Here is a 16,876-nt window from a genome sequence, read left to right as displayed (position 1 = left end):
TTTTCTCATTTGGGATGAAAGGACATTAATACACTTCTCACACCCAATTTAGGATGGTTAAACAACAATCCTGGTGTAGAATGTGGCACTGTGGCTTCCTTCGAATTGCTCTTTGGAAGCAGTACACTGTTTCTGAGGGTGGTTGGTAGTTACTGTTTGTATGTTTAGTGAGGTCTGCTTAATCAGCTTCATGTGTTTGCTTCCAGAGTAGACAATGACTGTATTTTGACCTTGGGGTCCCAAGGAGGACACAGGAGCAAACAGGTTCCTCTTTTGTCACAGAAATGAGCTACCCACACAGTCATGTGTCTAAAGCGTCATCTCGTAATTAACAACGAATGGCAAAGCTGTGTGTTTATATGGCCAATTAACCGAGTGGCCAGTTTTTCAGAGATGTGTTGCATACAGAGTTTAATCAAATGAAGGTTGGATTGATGGCCAGCAGCTGTGAGTTTGGCATAATAAAATGCCCTTCTTGAAGAAACACCTGTTAAAAGGACAACTTAACACAACATGGCGATGGGTTTCAGAATTTCGAAATTCTTTCTCTTGAAAATTAACATGCTCTTGGTGAATTTTTGTCATCTACATTTCTGAAAACATTTGTTTGTTGAAATAATTTCAGATTTAAGGACTCTTAAAATGTCCTTCCCACAAAGGGAAGAATTGATGTCTGGCAAGAAGCCTAAAATCTAGATGAGAAGAAAAGAAGCAAACTCGGTGTCCTGAAGTACTCAGTAAGAGTAAAGTGAGAAAAGCTAACTGCTCCCATCCCCACTAGACACCCTGCCATTATGTCAGTAACAGTTCTGAGTTGTCTGAATATTGGTCACTCATTGCTTAATCATAGTTTAAAAACCCGTTGGTTTTAAAAACACAGCACAAATGCTTAGTATTAATTCAACCCACAAGTAAATGCTCCCTATCATAACAACAAAGCAAAGCAAAGAAGGCTTTATAATTTATGTAGAAAACAAGATGTCCTTGTTCCTTATCTAAAGTCATAGCTATGTAAGAGGATATTTAATGTAGACCTTGGATGCATGCTAGCGGCTGCGTTGTAGACCTTGGATGCATGCTAGCGGCTGTGTTGTAGACCTTGGATGCATGCTTGCGGCTGCGTTGTAGACCTTGGATGCATGCTAGCGGCTCTTTGAACCATCACTCTGCAGCCACACCCATCTGTTCTCCCAGGTGTTCTCTGTGCTTTGAAATTCCATCAGATTAGATTTCCAGTACTTTCCCTGCCTCTGGTTTAATAAGTGGGTTCTGGTCTGGAGATCTGAGTAGCCTCAAGTTCCTAGGCTCCTGTTTTTTCTCACATTGTCCTTCTGAACTAATCACCTCTCTGAATTATTCCACAGTACTTTGATGAAGAACATAGACGGCATTCCCAATAGAGCAAGCACAAAGCACTGTGCAGGAATGAGGGACCAGCTTATATGCTTAAGGAGGATTCCCTCGCTCAGGGATCAGGATGAGTATCCTCAGATGACTGCCATTCCTTTCTGCCTTGACCCATTTGAAGCCATTACAGGGCCCTGCACACCTTAGAGGACAGACAGGGATGGAGCCTCCCCCGAAGAGACTCGGCAGGTATTATACTACTGTCTTGCTCCACTGTATTGGTGGCAACTTTCTAAAGCACTGTCAGCACTGGCTTGGAACCTGACTGAACTAACAGCCAACAGCCAAAGGTTGCTGGCTGGATCTGAGCCGTCCGGGTTACCTTAGGAGGGAAGAAACTGTTGGAGAAGTACAGGGGGAGGGAAGCGAGAAGAAGTCTTGCAGAAGTGACACACGAGTAGTAAAACTCCTCAGACCCCTGAGGTTCCCAAACACGAAATACAAGAAAGAGGACACCAGTGAATGGGTCACAACTTGGCATGTGTGGTCTGTCCACACAGGGTGGTTTGGGCAGAGAGCTGTGGTGGCAAAGGGGGTTCACATTAGCTATAGTAGCAGCAATAAATCATTGCTTCTAATTACCCTCTGGTTCTTTCTACGTGGACAGAATGTTCTCTCCCATCATGAAACAAATTTGGCTCAGGTTTGATGACAATTTTCCTCATTGTGCGGGTCCCCGAGGAGAGGTGCACTTCCAGGCGGCCCTTGTTGAGAAATATGGCATAATAAGCCTGCAGCGAAACAGAAAAGGTGTTGAAGATTAAACAGGTGTTGTGTACGTCACTGTTTTCCTGACTTAGCTGTAGTGATGGCTATTCTGTCATTTGCTCTAACATTCTGTCTTACTTTACACAGGACCTCTTACTGCACCTGTAACTAAGATGGCATCAACTAAGCCCCAGCAGCAATCCTGTTTCTGCCTCCCATAGTTCTTCTGGGTTACAGGGTCTCATACTCCCACTTCTGGCTGTTCATGTACATCCTAGGGATTTGAACTCGGGTCTTCTGCAGGGGCTCTTACCCAGTCATCTAGCCCTGAGCCTCTTCATATGTAATTACACAGAGTTGATGAGGATGCAGGAAAGACTTTTTAAAAATCCATTACCATTTTCCTTGTTGAGTTTAAGGGGGTAGGTGGATATACTAATATCAGTTCTCCGACAAGTTTCTCATGTTCAACATAAGAGCTCTGCTGAGCCCTGTCCTCTCACTTACAGGAAACAAAGGGTGTCAATAGACTCATTCTACTCACGAGTGGGTGGTCAGTTTCTGGAAATTCAGTTTGATTCAATCTCATGGCATTTAAGTGCTCCGATGTTAATTTGTCTCCAAGCTGGTGGAAAGGATCACTGCCACAGACATCTAACTTGTCTCCCACAGTTAGAAAGAAGGAAGACAATTTTCCATCCACAAGCATTCCTGCTTTCTTCTTGTCACTGTTACCATAGCAACCAGTATAGTTTTGATATCGGATTATGAACTCCAGGGAGCTTGGGCGCAGTTCTTGTACCGGGTGCTGCTCTTATAGACTCTCTCTGTCCTATATAGTAGTGAGACACCTGCCATACAGTGACCATTCTGTCCTCCGTGAGTCAATAAGATGTTTTCTATCAGCGTTGCCATCCATTCACTGATTCACAAGATCATCTATGCAGCTATGAGCTTAGTGCACAATGTGCTCAGGGTTACCCCTCACCACCCCACAAGCCTCTTACACAAAGACTATTTTAGCTAATTGTTTGATATCACAAACATATGTAAGGTAACACAATCACAAATAATATTCTGGGTATGTCAACTGTTAGCTTTCACAAATAAAAGATGTTCATTTAGGCAGCACAAATTCACAATGCACTTGGACAATTTAAACACTGTTTTAAGATAAAACCATCGCATGATTTTTTTTTTTTTAATGCTAGACGTTTATTATTAAATGTTTGGGGCATTAAATTTCTGTCTTTGGTGGACTTTGTACTTCAGCGCTACTTGTCTTTTTGCTAATTGTCTTAACAGAAACACATTCTCTTTTAAGAACTTGCTTGAAATTTGGTGACTTAAACCATTTATTTGGTGCTAAGACATTTGCAGCTGATGGGAAGCTAATTATTGGTAGTGACCAAGTTGTTTAGTTTTGTCCTCAATCTCAATACAATCCAAGTGTTAGTTGCAAAAGTGAGAAAAGATTTTTAATTTTCAGGATTAGAAGATGAAGGATTTTGTAGAACTCCTTTTTATGTCTATTCAAAGATTATTATTATTAGTGAGAACTTCAATATTACTTTTCTTCCTCTATGTGTCAAGAAAAATTTAAAAGACTTAATAATTTAATGTGTGTGTGTGTGTGCGTGTGCTCAAGCATTAGTGTATCATTAGTGTATCAACTCATGTATATATGAGTTCAGGCGCCTGTTTGATGTCATCAGAGCCTCTGCAACAGGAGTTACAAGTGGCTGTGAGCTGCCACCGGGTTCCTCTGCAAGAACTCAAGCCCTCTCTCCAGCCTGTTGAGAATATTTCATCCTGACTGACCTGGTCCACATGATGCACTTATGTAAATGCTGAAGACATGTCTGTGCACCAATCAAAGCTGCGGTAATCTGCCCTGCAATTTAAGAACCTAGCATTCCATACCCATGGGCTTCTTCCTGACCCCGGTCTTACTTCTCCCTCCCCTCAAAGGCACCACTAATACAGGATTTATGATGCCAGGATTTTAAAAATTACTTTTGAAGATTCACATATGTATCTGTAACTAATATACTCAAATGTTTCCCCTGACATACACCTAGACAAATGATAGTATTGTGTCTCTGTTGCTACTTAGTCCTCATTCATGCAGTTCATCCCTGTTGTCTTGTTACATTGTAATTCATCCCTTGCTTCTACTGCTTTCTACACCATTAAGCCAAAATACCAGTTTACTGCTCTTTTTCTCCAGCTGATGAACATTTGGGCACTTTTTTACTTACCTGCTACAGATAAGAACTGCTCCTTGGGGGCATTTTTGTAGCTGTCTCATTGCGTACCTATACACCATTGTTGGCTTGTAGAGTACACACATGTGGTCCACCTTATTGAAGGGAACCAACCATGTCATCAGAGCAACTGTATCAGTTTCCTCAGTCCACAGCAGTAAGAGCCACCTTTAACAAAGCCCTGCCAGCACCTGGGTTATTGTAATTCATAGTGTTCTATCATTCCAGTGGATATAGAATCTAGTGTGGGTTGAAAATGCATTAGTCTGTTACCTCAACATTGAATGTTTTAAAAATAATTTTGCATCCATCATGCTTTCTCTTCTGTAAAATGTCTGGTCATTATTGCACATGTTTCAGTTGCATCTTCGTTTCTGTAAGGCTTTTCTCACATTGCGGTTTCTAGGTATTTTAAAGGTTATATAAACTATCTTTTCAAGCAGATGCTTGCATTTTGTGCTTTTGGTGAATAAAGAGGCTTAAAATTATGTGGCTATCCTTATACTCTTGTTTTGCTTACTAAATATCTTCCAAGAGATCAGAAATTCAAAACTATCTATCTGTCTGTCTGTCTATCTATCTATCTATCTATCTGTCTGTCTATCTATCTATCTATCTATCTATCTATCTATCTATCTATGATATATAAATGGAGAGACGGCATTTTTCTTTCTATGTAGCTCTGGGTATTCTGAAACTCATGATATAGACCAGTTTAGCTATAAACTCAGAAAGATATACCTGCTTCTGCCTCCTGACTGCTAGAATCAAAGGAATGTGCCACCATGCTAGGCTATTTTCTTCTAAAATGTTTAAACTTGCACTTCCATATTTTTAATTTTCTGGGAACTTGTTTTTGGTACGAAGTTGAAATTGCTTCATTATTTCTGGCATAGAAACCAATGGCTCTGTAATTATTGTTTTCTTAATGATCTGAGTTGCCACCTTATGGAGAGCTTTTGGGGCTGCTTCTAGAAATTTGGCAAGCACTTGTACTGGGCTCAGGGAAGTAGGCTCAGATAAGAATATTCACATGTGTGTCTCATCTTGGTCATCTTGATAAGCCCCTAGGAACAGTGACCAGAGGGCTTTGTTTATTGCATTGTTTGATGTCTTTATGTATTAACTTGTTTGATTACTTTGTCTTTGCTAAGAACTGACCCTATTCTCTGCAAGTACCTAGAATGTTATTGGGAAAAGATCTTCACCAATCCTACATCAGATAGAGGGCTAATATCCAATATATATAAAGAACTCAAGAAGTTAGACTCCAGAAAACTAAACAACCCTATTAAAAAATGGGGGTACTGAGTTAAACAAAGAATTCTCACCTGAAGAACTTCGGATGGCGGAGAAGCATCTTAAAAAATGCTCAACTTCATTAGTCATTAGGGAAATGCAAATCAAAACAACCCTAAGATTTCATCTTACACCAGTCAGAATGGCTAAGATTAAAAATTCAGGAGACAGCAGGTGTTGGAGAGGGTGTGGAGAAAGAGGAACACTCCTCCACTGCTGGTGGGGTTGCAAATTGGTACAACCACTCTGGAAATCAGTCTGGCGGTTCCTCCAAAAACTGGGCACCTCACTTCCAGAAGATCCTGCTATACCACTCCTGGGCATATACCCAGAAGACTCCCCACCATGTAATAAGGATACATGTTCTACTATGTTCATAGCAGCCCTATTTATAATTGCCAGATGCTGGAAAGAACCCAGGTATCCCTCAACAGAAGAGTGGATGCAAAAAATGTGGTATATCTACACAATGGAGTACTATTCAGCCATTAGAAACAATGAATTCATGAAATTCTTAGGCAAATGGATGGAGCTAGAGAATATCATACTAAGTGAGGTAACCCAGACTCAAAAGGTGAATCATGGTATGCACTCACTAATAAGTGGATATTAACCTAGAAAACTGGAATACCCCAAACATAATCCACACATCAAATGAGGTACAAGAAGAAAGGAGGAGTGGCCCCTGGTTCTGGAAAGACTCAGTGAAACAGTATTCGGCAAAACCAGAACGGGGAAGTGGGAAGTGGGAAGGGGTGGGTGGGAGGACAGGGGAAGAGAGGGGGGCTTATGGGACTTTCGGGGAGTGGGGGGGCTAGAAAAGGGAAATCATTTGAAATGTAAATAAATTATATCGAATAAAAAAAAAAAGCTGACTGGGAAAAAGAAAGCCTGCCTCAGCCTCAGCACTAGCTGGAGTCATGTTACAGTGCTGTCTAATTGTCTTTTCCTTTTCAGTTCTCACTCCCTCCTTTGAGGCCCTGGTGACTGACGGAGCTGACTTGGTCACCACCTTTGGGCCACATCCAGTCTCCTCTATTCTGTATTACGAGGACAGAATATTCCAGGAATGAGCATATTACTACAATATGCTCAGCTTAGAAGGAGCTAACATCTGATACTACTATGTTCTTCTCTTTTGGGAGTTTGGGTGGATTTAAATCTTGAATATAAATTTAAAAAAACCCAACGTGCTATGCTTAGCAAGAAAGACAAGATGATACTTTTACTGAAATTAAATCTGTACATGATATTAGGGAGAATTGACATATTTTTAATAATGAGTTTTTCTTTGTTAAAAAGATGAATATATGCAGTCACCAAGGATGACTTTAATGGCTTTCAATAATACTTGACAGTTTTTTCATCTATGTTCAATTTGCTGTGTTTATTTTTAAAACATGCAGCTCCTTTTGCTATCTAGCTACTTGATTTTATTGTTGTTGTTGTTGCTGTTGTTGTTGTTGTTGTTGTTGCTGTTGTTGTTCCTGCTGCTGCTGCTGCTGCTGCTGCAGAGAAATCAATGCATGTGAAACAGCAATCCTTTCTTAGGTCTTATTTTATAGCACGCACCTTTCTATGAAGCTCTTCCATCGGGACCAGGGCCCATCAGCGTTTCACAGATAAGAGTTTCTTCCTCTTAGTTTACTATGTGTTTTCTTTTAAATTATGAATATTGTTAAATTTCACCTGATGTTTTTCATTAATTTTTAATCTTAAAATATTAGATTATAATTTCACTAAGAATTAATGTAAGTGTGGGGGAGGAATGTCTTTGGGAGCTCATTCTCTCCTGCCGTGTAGACCCTAGGGATCATGCCGTGTAGACCCTAGGGGATCAAACTCAGACAATCCATCAGCCAGCAAAGACCTTACCCGACCGACCAGACCAACTCAATGGCCTCTCTCACTGCATTCTTGAGATTCTCATGGTTATGCAGAGTTTGCTTCTCTTAACTAATCTTTTATTGTAGGCACAATTGTGTTTTAGAGAAAGAAATGAAAACTCTATTACCTACTAACGACTATACAATATTTAAATCTTAACAGTTTAAATAATCTCCAATCAAGACCTGGGAGATAGCTCATTCGGTAATGAACTTGCTTTGCAAGCAAGAGGAGAACTTCAGGTCAATTCCAGTATCCATGTTTTTAAAAACTCCAGATGTACTGGGACATGACTGTAATTCTAACACTAAGGAGGGGATCTGAGCAGATTTATGGAGCATGGCAAGCAGCCTAGCCTAGGTTGGGTGGTGAGGTCTAGACCAGTGTGAGACTGTTTCTAAAACAAAGATTGGCAGCTGCTGCCCTTTGACCTTCACATTTAGATACAAGCGTGCATATGACAGACACATATCCTTCCCTACAAACACATATACACATACTGACATCTGATAAAAAAAATGACACCATCTCATTGGTACAGGTATTTTCATATTCAAAGTTATATTTGTAAAGCCATTTGTTTATTTGTCTGATCATAACTTACTCTATTCTTATTCTCACTGAGAATAATCTGGCCCCAGCCGACCAAGATGATAGCCAAAAATAAATGACTCCAGGCTAAACTATAAAACCAATTAAATGGTGCTATTTAAGGTACACATTTTACCAACTGAACCCTACCCTACCTAAAGGTGCTGCTTAAAAGTGAGGGGAAAATGTCTTAGGACTGGGATGTGAAGGTACCTGTGTAGTTTGTCTCCGTTTTCTCCTGGGTGGTGTGAGTGTCCCTCCGCTTCCCAAGAGAATGATCCCAGACTCATTCCTAGTACTGAAGGACAGATTGATTTCTGTTCCAACATCAATAGACACAGCGGCAAGCTCCACAAAGCCAGGCATGGGGAAACTAACTGTGTAAACATTCTGTAGGGAAGAAAAGAGAAAGAATTGTTAGAATGAAGGGCTAAATTCTCTACACCCCCTCCTTCCTCAGAAAATTCAACATGATCACAAAAATAGTGTAATTTTAGTGAGCATGAAAATTTATAGTCACTTTGAAAGCTTCAGAATAGCTGAAGTTGAAGAAATACTGTTTCAAACAGTGAATCTTTGGAATAGTTCAGTTTAAAATTAAAAAAATTATGGCCTTGGTTTTAAATATAGAACTATTGATATCAACTGTGGAAGATTATTGGTAGTTGAAAATTTCTTTTGGTTTCAATCTACCTTGCTGTGTTTTTTAAATCTCTTGACTATGTAGTAACAATTATTATTTTTTTTGTTTTAACGATATGTGTGTGTGTGTGTGTGTGTGTGTGTGTGTGTGTGAGAGAGAGAGAGAGAGAGAGAGAGAGAGAGAGAGAGAGAGAGATAGATCATGGCTTATATCTTCATTCTTCATCATGAAGAACCCATGGAAAAATGTTCATTCATATCAAGTACAAATATTCTTTAGGATAAATTCTAGAGACACAACCTAATTATTAAAAATAATACTGTTTTGTTGTACAAAAAGGAGAAAGTCACCCACTTCCCAAAGCCATGAAGAAGCACATAAGTAACCTTACACAGATCTCATTTGTTCATAAACTTTACCTTTCACAACCTTGCCCTCCTCTTCCTCCTTTTTATCTTTTCATATTTAGACTGAGGCATCTCTTTACTTAGATTGTATTTAAATCTAAGCTGTGTGTGTGTGTGTGTGTGTGTGTGTGTGCTGTGCATGTGAATGCAATGACCACAGAGGTCACAAGAAGACTCTAGATGTACCTTGCAGTGGAGTCACAGGCAGTTGAGACTCATCTTCTGTGGGAACCACAGGCAATTAGCAGAACAGGCCCTTAATTACTGATAATCTTTCCGATCCTGCAACATCTCTTTTTAAACAGAGAATTTTCTGCCAGTAAAGATTGTTTATCATTATATTGTAATATCTGAGGAGTTCTACATTCTGGAAGTGTTTGTATTTATTTCAACAAGACCATGGCATTGGACATTTCAGTGATCTAAACTACTCATTTGTATAAGTCTTGGGTTCTTGTTTTTAGTTTTACCCTAGATATTTTAAGAGATAAAAGTGGTGTTCTGTGTATTTTCTCGCATCAATTGGCCAGAGTTGGCGAGTCAGTACTGAGCAGTCATCCCTAGGCTGCAGGAGCAAAGAGAAGAGATTCTGAGATGTAGGAGATTTTGCATCTATCACACGGGTCTTTTCAGGGATGAATGAGATACAATTTCAAAGCTGTGGGCAAGAAGCCACACAATGGTGGGAGAGTGGATGATGTCACCATTTGTGTGGTCTACTAATACATCCTCTGAAAAAAGACGATCAAGTTGTATCATATGGAAAGAGGAAACGGGTTTAGGAAAGATGACAAACTGAGAAATAGTATTACTGGAAAGGAAGAGAAACCCAAACAGAAGAGCTATTTGTGTTAAAGGTATCTGCTTTATATTTAAGTAGTATATGATTTGGAAAGTGATGCACAATTTTGACTCTTCATAATACATTTCCATTGCAGTGGTTGGTAGAATGTTTCTGTCTTACTCTGTCATATATGCATGACTAAGAGAGGATCAGTATAAGTCTAAAACACATTAACAAGGGAACAATTCTAGCAAAAGCACTCATGTGAAGTCAATGAAGTATGATGTAAATGTTATAGAACCTTTAGAAGCAGACCAACCTCCAGTGAGCAACCTTTGGTCACACCAACATAATCAGGGCTGCTGAGTATATTGTAGGGAGTCCGTGAAATTTCAATGTCTTTGAGGCAGCCGGAGTATTTCTTCACATTGACTTCTGGCCTATTGAGTGGTCAAATGGAGAACAAAAGCAATTCCATTAGGCGGATGGCAGTGTAGACTCTGAGCACTGGAAGGAGCCATATAGAACAAATACACACACAGGCAAGAGCATGTCTATTGAGGTGTACATGCACACACGTGCACCTAGCAAACCCTGATTTCTGATATGTGATGGTTGGATTGAAAGCAAGTTGACATCACTCTGCACCAAGAATTCTGGTACTGTTTTCCTCTTAAGAGAAACTTCTCTTCCAGCGTTTCAGTATGCGACTGAGGAATCAACTCATTCATTAATGCTTCACATGCATAATGAAATAAGTGCTTCTCGCTTCTCATTTCCACTGAAGAGCAGATGCTTGCGTGGGTGAAATAATTCAATTGTTTACAAAAGGCTCTTGTTTGAAATTAAGGAAGAATATTTGGAAATGTTTGTTTGAAATCTTCCTGAAGCTCCAGAGGGTATGTGTGTATGTGTGTGTGTGTGTGTGTGTGTGTGTGCGCGCATGCACATGTGGATATGTTTGCTATGTGAGTGTGTGAGAGTGTGCATATGTATGTACATGTGCATATGTGTGTGTTGGAAAGTATGTATATGTAAATGTGTGTATGTATGTGTGTGCCATAACAAAATAAGGCGACCTACTGCACAATAGTCAATTCTTTTAATATGGTTGATATCTTTTTCACCCAAACCACACTCAAATGCTCAATTTCTGCTCACTACATCCAAAGACACAGCAAGCATGCTGAAAATTATAAGTTAATTAGAGATGAATCCGTTGCCCCAGATTGTGTGATATTGACCAAGTGATCTAATTTCTCTAGGACCCCATCTTTGTTTGTATAAGGAGACATCCTGACAGTAGTGCCTGTGAGCAAAGTCTGGATGTACTGCTGAGCAGAGCACATCTAGATGTGCTGTTGCCACATAGAGGCAGGATGTGAATAGTGATGACAACTCTCAAGTCTATGACAGCAGAGCTCTGTGATGACAGACATGCCCTGCTCTATACTGCACAGTTCATAGTTTACTAGTTCCCAGGCATATGTAGCTACTGGGACTTGCAATGAAGTTTATGCAAAGAAGAAGCTGACTATTGTTAATATTGTATATTTTAAAGTTAAATGCCTTCAGTGGTTAGTAGCTATTACATTGAACTGTTGTTGAGATATAAGGGTAAAACTTGTAATTTTTCATTATGTACTGCTAATGAGCATCTGGAAAGTGTCCAATCGACACCGATATTGTACTTGGTAGGCTAATGATTAATTCTCCTCTCTGCATCCCTTGATGCCAAGTTTCTCGTTTCCATCCTCATAAAAACCTCATGTGGCATGAGGGAAAACAGGTGGGAGAGCAAATTAGAGCCTGGCGTCTGTACCAGGTGGTTTATTTCTTGTCAAGTATTTGCTCTGTTCTCCACCCCCACCTCAGTCTTCCTGGAGTTTCTATATTTCCTTTGATCATTGTCGTTGGTCCCCAGGGTCTCCTTCCATTCCTTCAGTCAGTAACTAAGAAGAACGTGTGCACCTGGAGAGACAGGCTCTTTCTTAGCATCATGGAAAAGCAAGAAAGGAGACGGACTTCATTTCCTGTGCCCACTTGCCCGGAATTGTCTGTTAAAGGAGGGCAGATCTATGGCACTTTCAGTGATGAGGAGAGTTTCACCAATAAAATAAATCGCACCAAATTTATTCCATGGAAATACTAAGATCCTTTTTGAAATGTAATGATTTGGCAAAGGGAACATTGTGAAAGCCCTAGGGGGAGGCGTGGCCCAGTGATTTGCTCCCTAAGGTGACCACAGGTCTCTTTCCTGAGGTTCATCACTCATGCACAGACACTATGAGGCTACACAGTGCTATCCTGAACTTTTACTTATCGGTATATATATCCACTGAATGTTCAGTCTTTGCCTTTTACCCATATCTGCAAATAGGGCATGATGACTGTCAGAATGATGTAATGAAAAAAAAAAAAGACTTGTTATTATTTTCCCTACATTCAATATTTTCTAGTTTCAGTATTAAAATGTGGTCTTTGCTTTAAATACTTCCTGGATCATTTTGGCTTCATCATCTCCTGTTCAGAAATATGGCACAATTAGGCTCTTGAAATGCCAAAACACCTTTGGCTTTGGCCAGGATCAGCCAGACATATCTAAGGTTTGATCAGCCCCTTCCAAGGCTGGTAAGTCTTACTAATATCTGCCAGCAGGGGAGGATGTAAAGGTTTCTGAAAAGCTATGGAGAGACTGTCTTTAGATCTCTCCACCCTTACATATGTACTTGACATGAAATATCTGCAGAGGACTTTAAAATATATCCCCATAGATAATTTTCTATACGACGATAAACAAGCAGCTTCCATGAGAGGTACAACGGCCGTGTAAATGCACATTTGCAGGCCTGCAGGAAGCGAGAAGGCAGCGCTAAGCATTGGGTGGCACAGGTGGCTTGCCGAGCGAACAGCACAGTACTAGGGAGGCCAGAGTCTCAGGGTCTGTTCTGGAAGCCATCTTGCTACGGTTCCACAGAAGTAGACTATATCCATAAGCTTGACTGACCAACTGCCCTTTGGGCATATCCCATGGGCCACTGGGAGGTCCTGTGCCATGTGTTGGAACAAGTAAGCTGTGAAATTCCCTTAGCGCTGGCGAAACAACAGACATCGTGACCCAGTTGGTGGTGGGCAAGCACAGGCTCTTAAGTGCCCGGAAGGGTGAGGACTCTTGCAGAATGCATTGTTTGCTCCTGTAATCTACTGTGGAAGCAACTGCATCAGCATTGCTGTGTCTCTGCACTGCTGCTGCCCCCACAAAGCTGCATTTCCCCAGCCATGCACTTGAAGAAGGCATGCATAAATTTAAATTTTACCTTGCTTTCATACTAAGCCAAGGGAAAAGAAAAAAAAAAAAACAAACAAAAATTTACTTTCAATTGCATTTTCATTTAACAAAACAACAAACTTTAATAATGAATTTTGTTATAATCTCATCTTACAGAAAGGAATATTTTAAAAAGGACAGGACACTGAATAGATAAATGTCTTCCATAGAAATAAAACCAGAAATCAGAGATTCTCCAAACTATACCTCGTAGACATTTTTATTTTGGAATATAAATTCAAAGCTCTTATTTTTATTGGCATGATATATGGGGAAGTGCACCAACATGGCATTTACGAATAGCTTGTAAATATTGCCTCTCAAAACACTCAAGTTTAACAATACATATGAAAATAATTTGTGTTTAGCACATCATCATATAGAGATTTTGACTGTGCAAAACAACAGGTAAACGCATGGCTGCTTTGTCAATCACAAGCATGCATGTGAAGACTATTTTGTAATAGAGGGCCGTACTACAGCAGGATTATAATTTAAATGGCAGAATGTAGAAAGTAACATTTCAGTAATAAATTATGTTTTTAAACATAATTTCCAAAAATACACCCACGATATCAACCAACCATAAATTAATTAAATTAATTCGTAATATATTTGTGTTTTACAAACTTACTTTCTGATAATAAAAAGTGGCTAGATTAAGTGAAATATTTATATGTAGTCTTATTTCCTACATTTAATTCATTCTGAATATAGTTAATTATTTTGTAAGATAAATCTTGAATTTAAATAAGTACTGGATCACACATTTGGTATGATATGTGGTGTACAGTAGATACTCAGTAATAATGTATGTTTAGCAAAGAAACTATTAATTGATAACCATATCACTACTCAAATCACTTTGATGTACAGTGATTTTTATAACTTGATACTTCAGAATTATATTACTAACAAATATGCTGATATATTTATAGATAAAAGATAATATATGTGTATGAATATACACACATGACCTGTACCACGAAGCTTATCAATACACACCTATGAAACATTGGCAATCAGACTATTGCCTGGTCTATAAATAGATTTTTTGGGAAAACACCTTCAGTTTACATGAAATTGATATACAGGGAGTCACTCTCCCCCCATGATTTCAACTATAGCATTTTAAAAATTCTCCAGATGTAGCATAGGACTTTCACACCATAAATAAACCGCCAACAAAAAGCCAAAACCCCAAAATGAAAAGCCTCAAAACGCGGTACTTCTCTGAGGGTGTCATAGCTACCCACAGTTTAACCAAATCATTCATTCCGTCTGAGCTGTGAGCTAAAGATGTCTTCCTGTCCTGCTAACTGCGGAGCATACGGGAAATTTCTAAGCTATGCTAGAACAGGCATGTGAGCAACAAATGTCATCGGTATTAGGTATTATGTGGGAGCGCTCCGCTATGCTATTATGATGCTAATGACTCGCAATAACATAGATTACACTCACAGCATCCTGAACACTGACTAATTTTCAGAAGCCTGCACAATGTCAAATGCCATTCTCCCTGGTGACTGCGCAGAGAACAGCAATTACAAAACCCACAGTCAACTTCAGCTTCCATCTTTAATTACCTTCATAATTCTTTTCAGCAGGTATATATAAGAGAAATAGCAATTCCACCTTATCTCTTCAACAAAGATGTCAAATTAATCCCCAGTTTCTACATCCTGGTGGTGTTCTTACATGCAACATTATTTTTTTTTTGATTAGTCCTTTCTGTAGCTAAAGGTTACATGACATTGCTATTGTAATTAAACGTCACAATGCTAGTGACCATTTAATTAAATTTTTTACTTTAAATATTCACTAGATTACCTCAAGTTTCTCAGAGTTGGCAGGCCACCAAAATATATTTTGTCATCTGCTTTCAAGTCAAGACCAAAGTTGTTTCCAGAAGATGAAGTAGCTATATTTTCCTCCTGGTTAGAATCAATGTCTACAATCGATATGTTGGCTGTAATGGAGATAGGAATATTCCATTTAATTAGCACAAGGTTCACCACAGCTATATTTGTGCTGACAACTGGAGATGCATTGTCTAAATTTCAAATAGACATTGGTGTTCTCTCAGTATGTATATTACATATGTAACCATTTAATGTACAACAATAGCATAAATGCAGTACATTTTTGAAACATTCACATCAGAGCAGGAAAATAATGGCTTCTACACAATGAAGGCAGATCAGCAGAGAAAGGAGGGAAGTTTTGATGGCTATCAGCAAACCACTTGATATCATTTCTTACACTAAAGAAAACAAGTATTGTGTTATCATAACTAACTAGAAATTGAATAATTAGAAATGTTTCAACTTGCCAGAGGGTGGTGGCGCACGCCTGTAATTCCAGCAATCTGGGAGGCAGAGGCAGGTGGATTTCTGAGTTCGAGGCAAGCCTGGTCTACAGAGTGAGCTCCAGAACAGCCAGGGCTACACAGAGAAACCCTGTCTCGAAAAAACCAAATCCCCAAAAAAAGAAATGTTTCAACTCTTCACCTCTTCAAATTTGTGAATTTCAGCATACTCAAACCTACTGAGGTTTCTGTTCATTTACAAAGTGTTACTTGAATAAAATCATAGTACATACATGTAGAGAGATGTGGATAATCAGTCCCATGAGGTAGTGAGATCCGCATCTACTGTAAAACATACCGTGGACGGGGAGGCTGTGTTGTGAGTCATGTACTGTCCTCATGCCTAATTGCTTTTCTTAGATCTCAAATGGTTTTCTCATGTGGAGCAGATCAGAATATAGACATAGGGAAGGAAGCAAGAAGGAGTTTTATCTCTACTTAGACTGCTTTGTTTAGAAAGCAAATGGGAATTCTTTATATCATCCATTTTCTCACTCATTTCTAAGGGCCAGGCGTGGCTCCTTCTAAACTCCTCAGCATGCTACCTACTTAGAGCTAACCTTCAAGTGTGTTTTAGGCCCTTGATGTATATTGAGGCATCAGCTATTTAATCTTACAGGTTTTGCTTCTGGATCTTTACCTGGTGGAAAATAAGAATTAGGGTGGGTTTGGAAATGGGCATTAGAGACATAAGGGAATCTCTAAATGTTCACTGTTTGCAACATTAGTTTCTTCCATGTCCCTGGTTCAAATGCATATGGCATATGCTGGATCAGTGTTGAACATATATCGTAATGCTTGGCTGTCCAGATCTTTCAGCATGCCAATGTACTCTGTGGTGTTCCAACAGAGGGTGGGGATGAGGCAATACTCTAATCTGTTCAAGCATGCTAGATTATTATTATACTCTGTCCATTCATCATTGATTAGAAATGAGATTATTTTGAAAAACAAAAAGTAGCCAACTCTAAACTTCCTTTGTAGTCTATCATGCTACTGAACCTCAAAATATATCTTCAATAAAATCAAATACCATCAACAAATAAAATATGACTCTAATCAAATATCCTAAACTTCAAACCTTTTGTGTGTGTGTATGTGTGTGCGTGTGTGTGTGTGTGTGTGTATGTATGTGATGCATAGCTCTGACTGGCATGTAACTCACTTTATAGTTACAGACCAGAATA

General features: G+C 39.3%; 1 protein-coding gene across 1 annotated transcript in view; it reads right to left on the bottom strand.

The window, feature by feature from the left end:
* Window positions 1-16,876, bottom strand: part of Lama2 (laminin subunit alpha 2) — a 606,823-nt gene that overhangs the window by 23,586 nt on the left and 566,361 nt on the right. Inside the window, 4 exon segments of the mRNA XM_052169299.1 lie at window positions 1,990-2,138; window positions 8,373-8,549; window positions 10,313-10,433; window positions 15,152-15,290. Of these exon segments, the coding sequence (XP_052025259.1) occupies window positions 1,990-2,138; window positions 8,373-8,549; window positions 10,313-10,433; window positions 15,152-15,290 (586 nt within the window).

This window comes from Apodemus sylvaticus, chromosome 23 (genome assembly GCF_947179515.1).
Source record: "Apodemus sylvaticus chromosome 23, mApoSyl1.1, whole genome shotgun sequence".
In the NCBI taxonomy this organism is placed as follows: Eukaryota; Metazoa; Chordata; class Mammalia; order Rodentia; family Muridae; genus Apodemus; species Apodemus sylvaticus.
The sequence above is the reverse complement of the archived record's forward strand: the minus strand, read 5'-3'. Positions and strand labels throughout refer to the sequence as shown.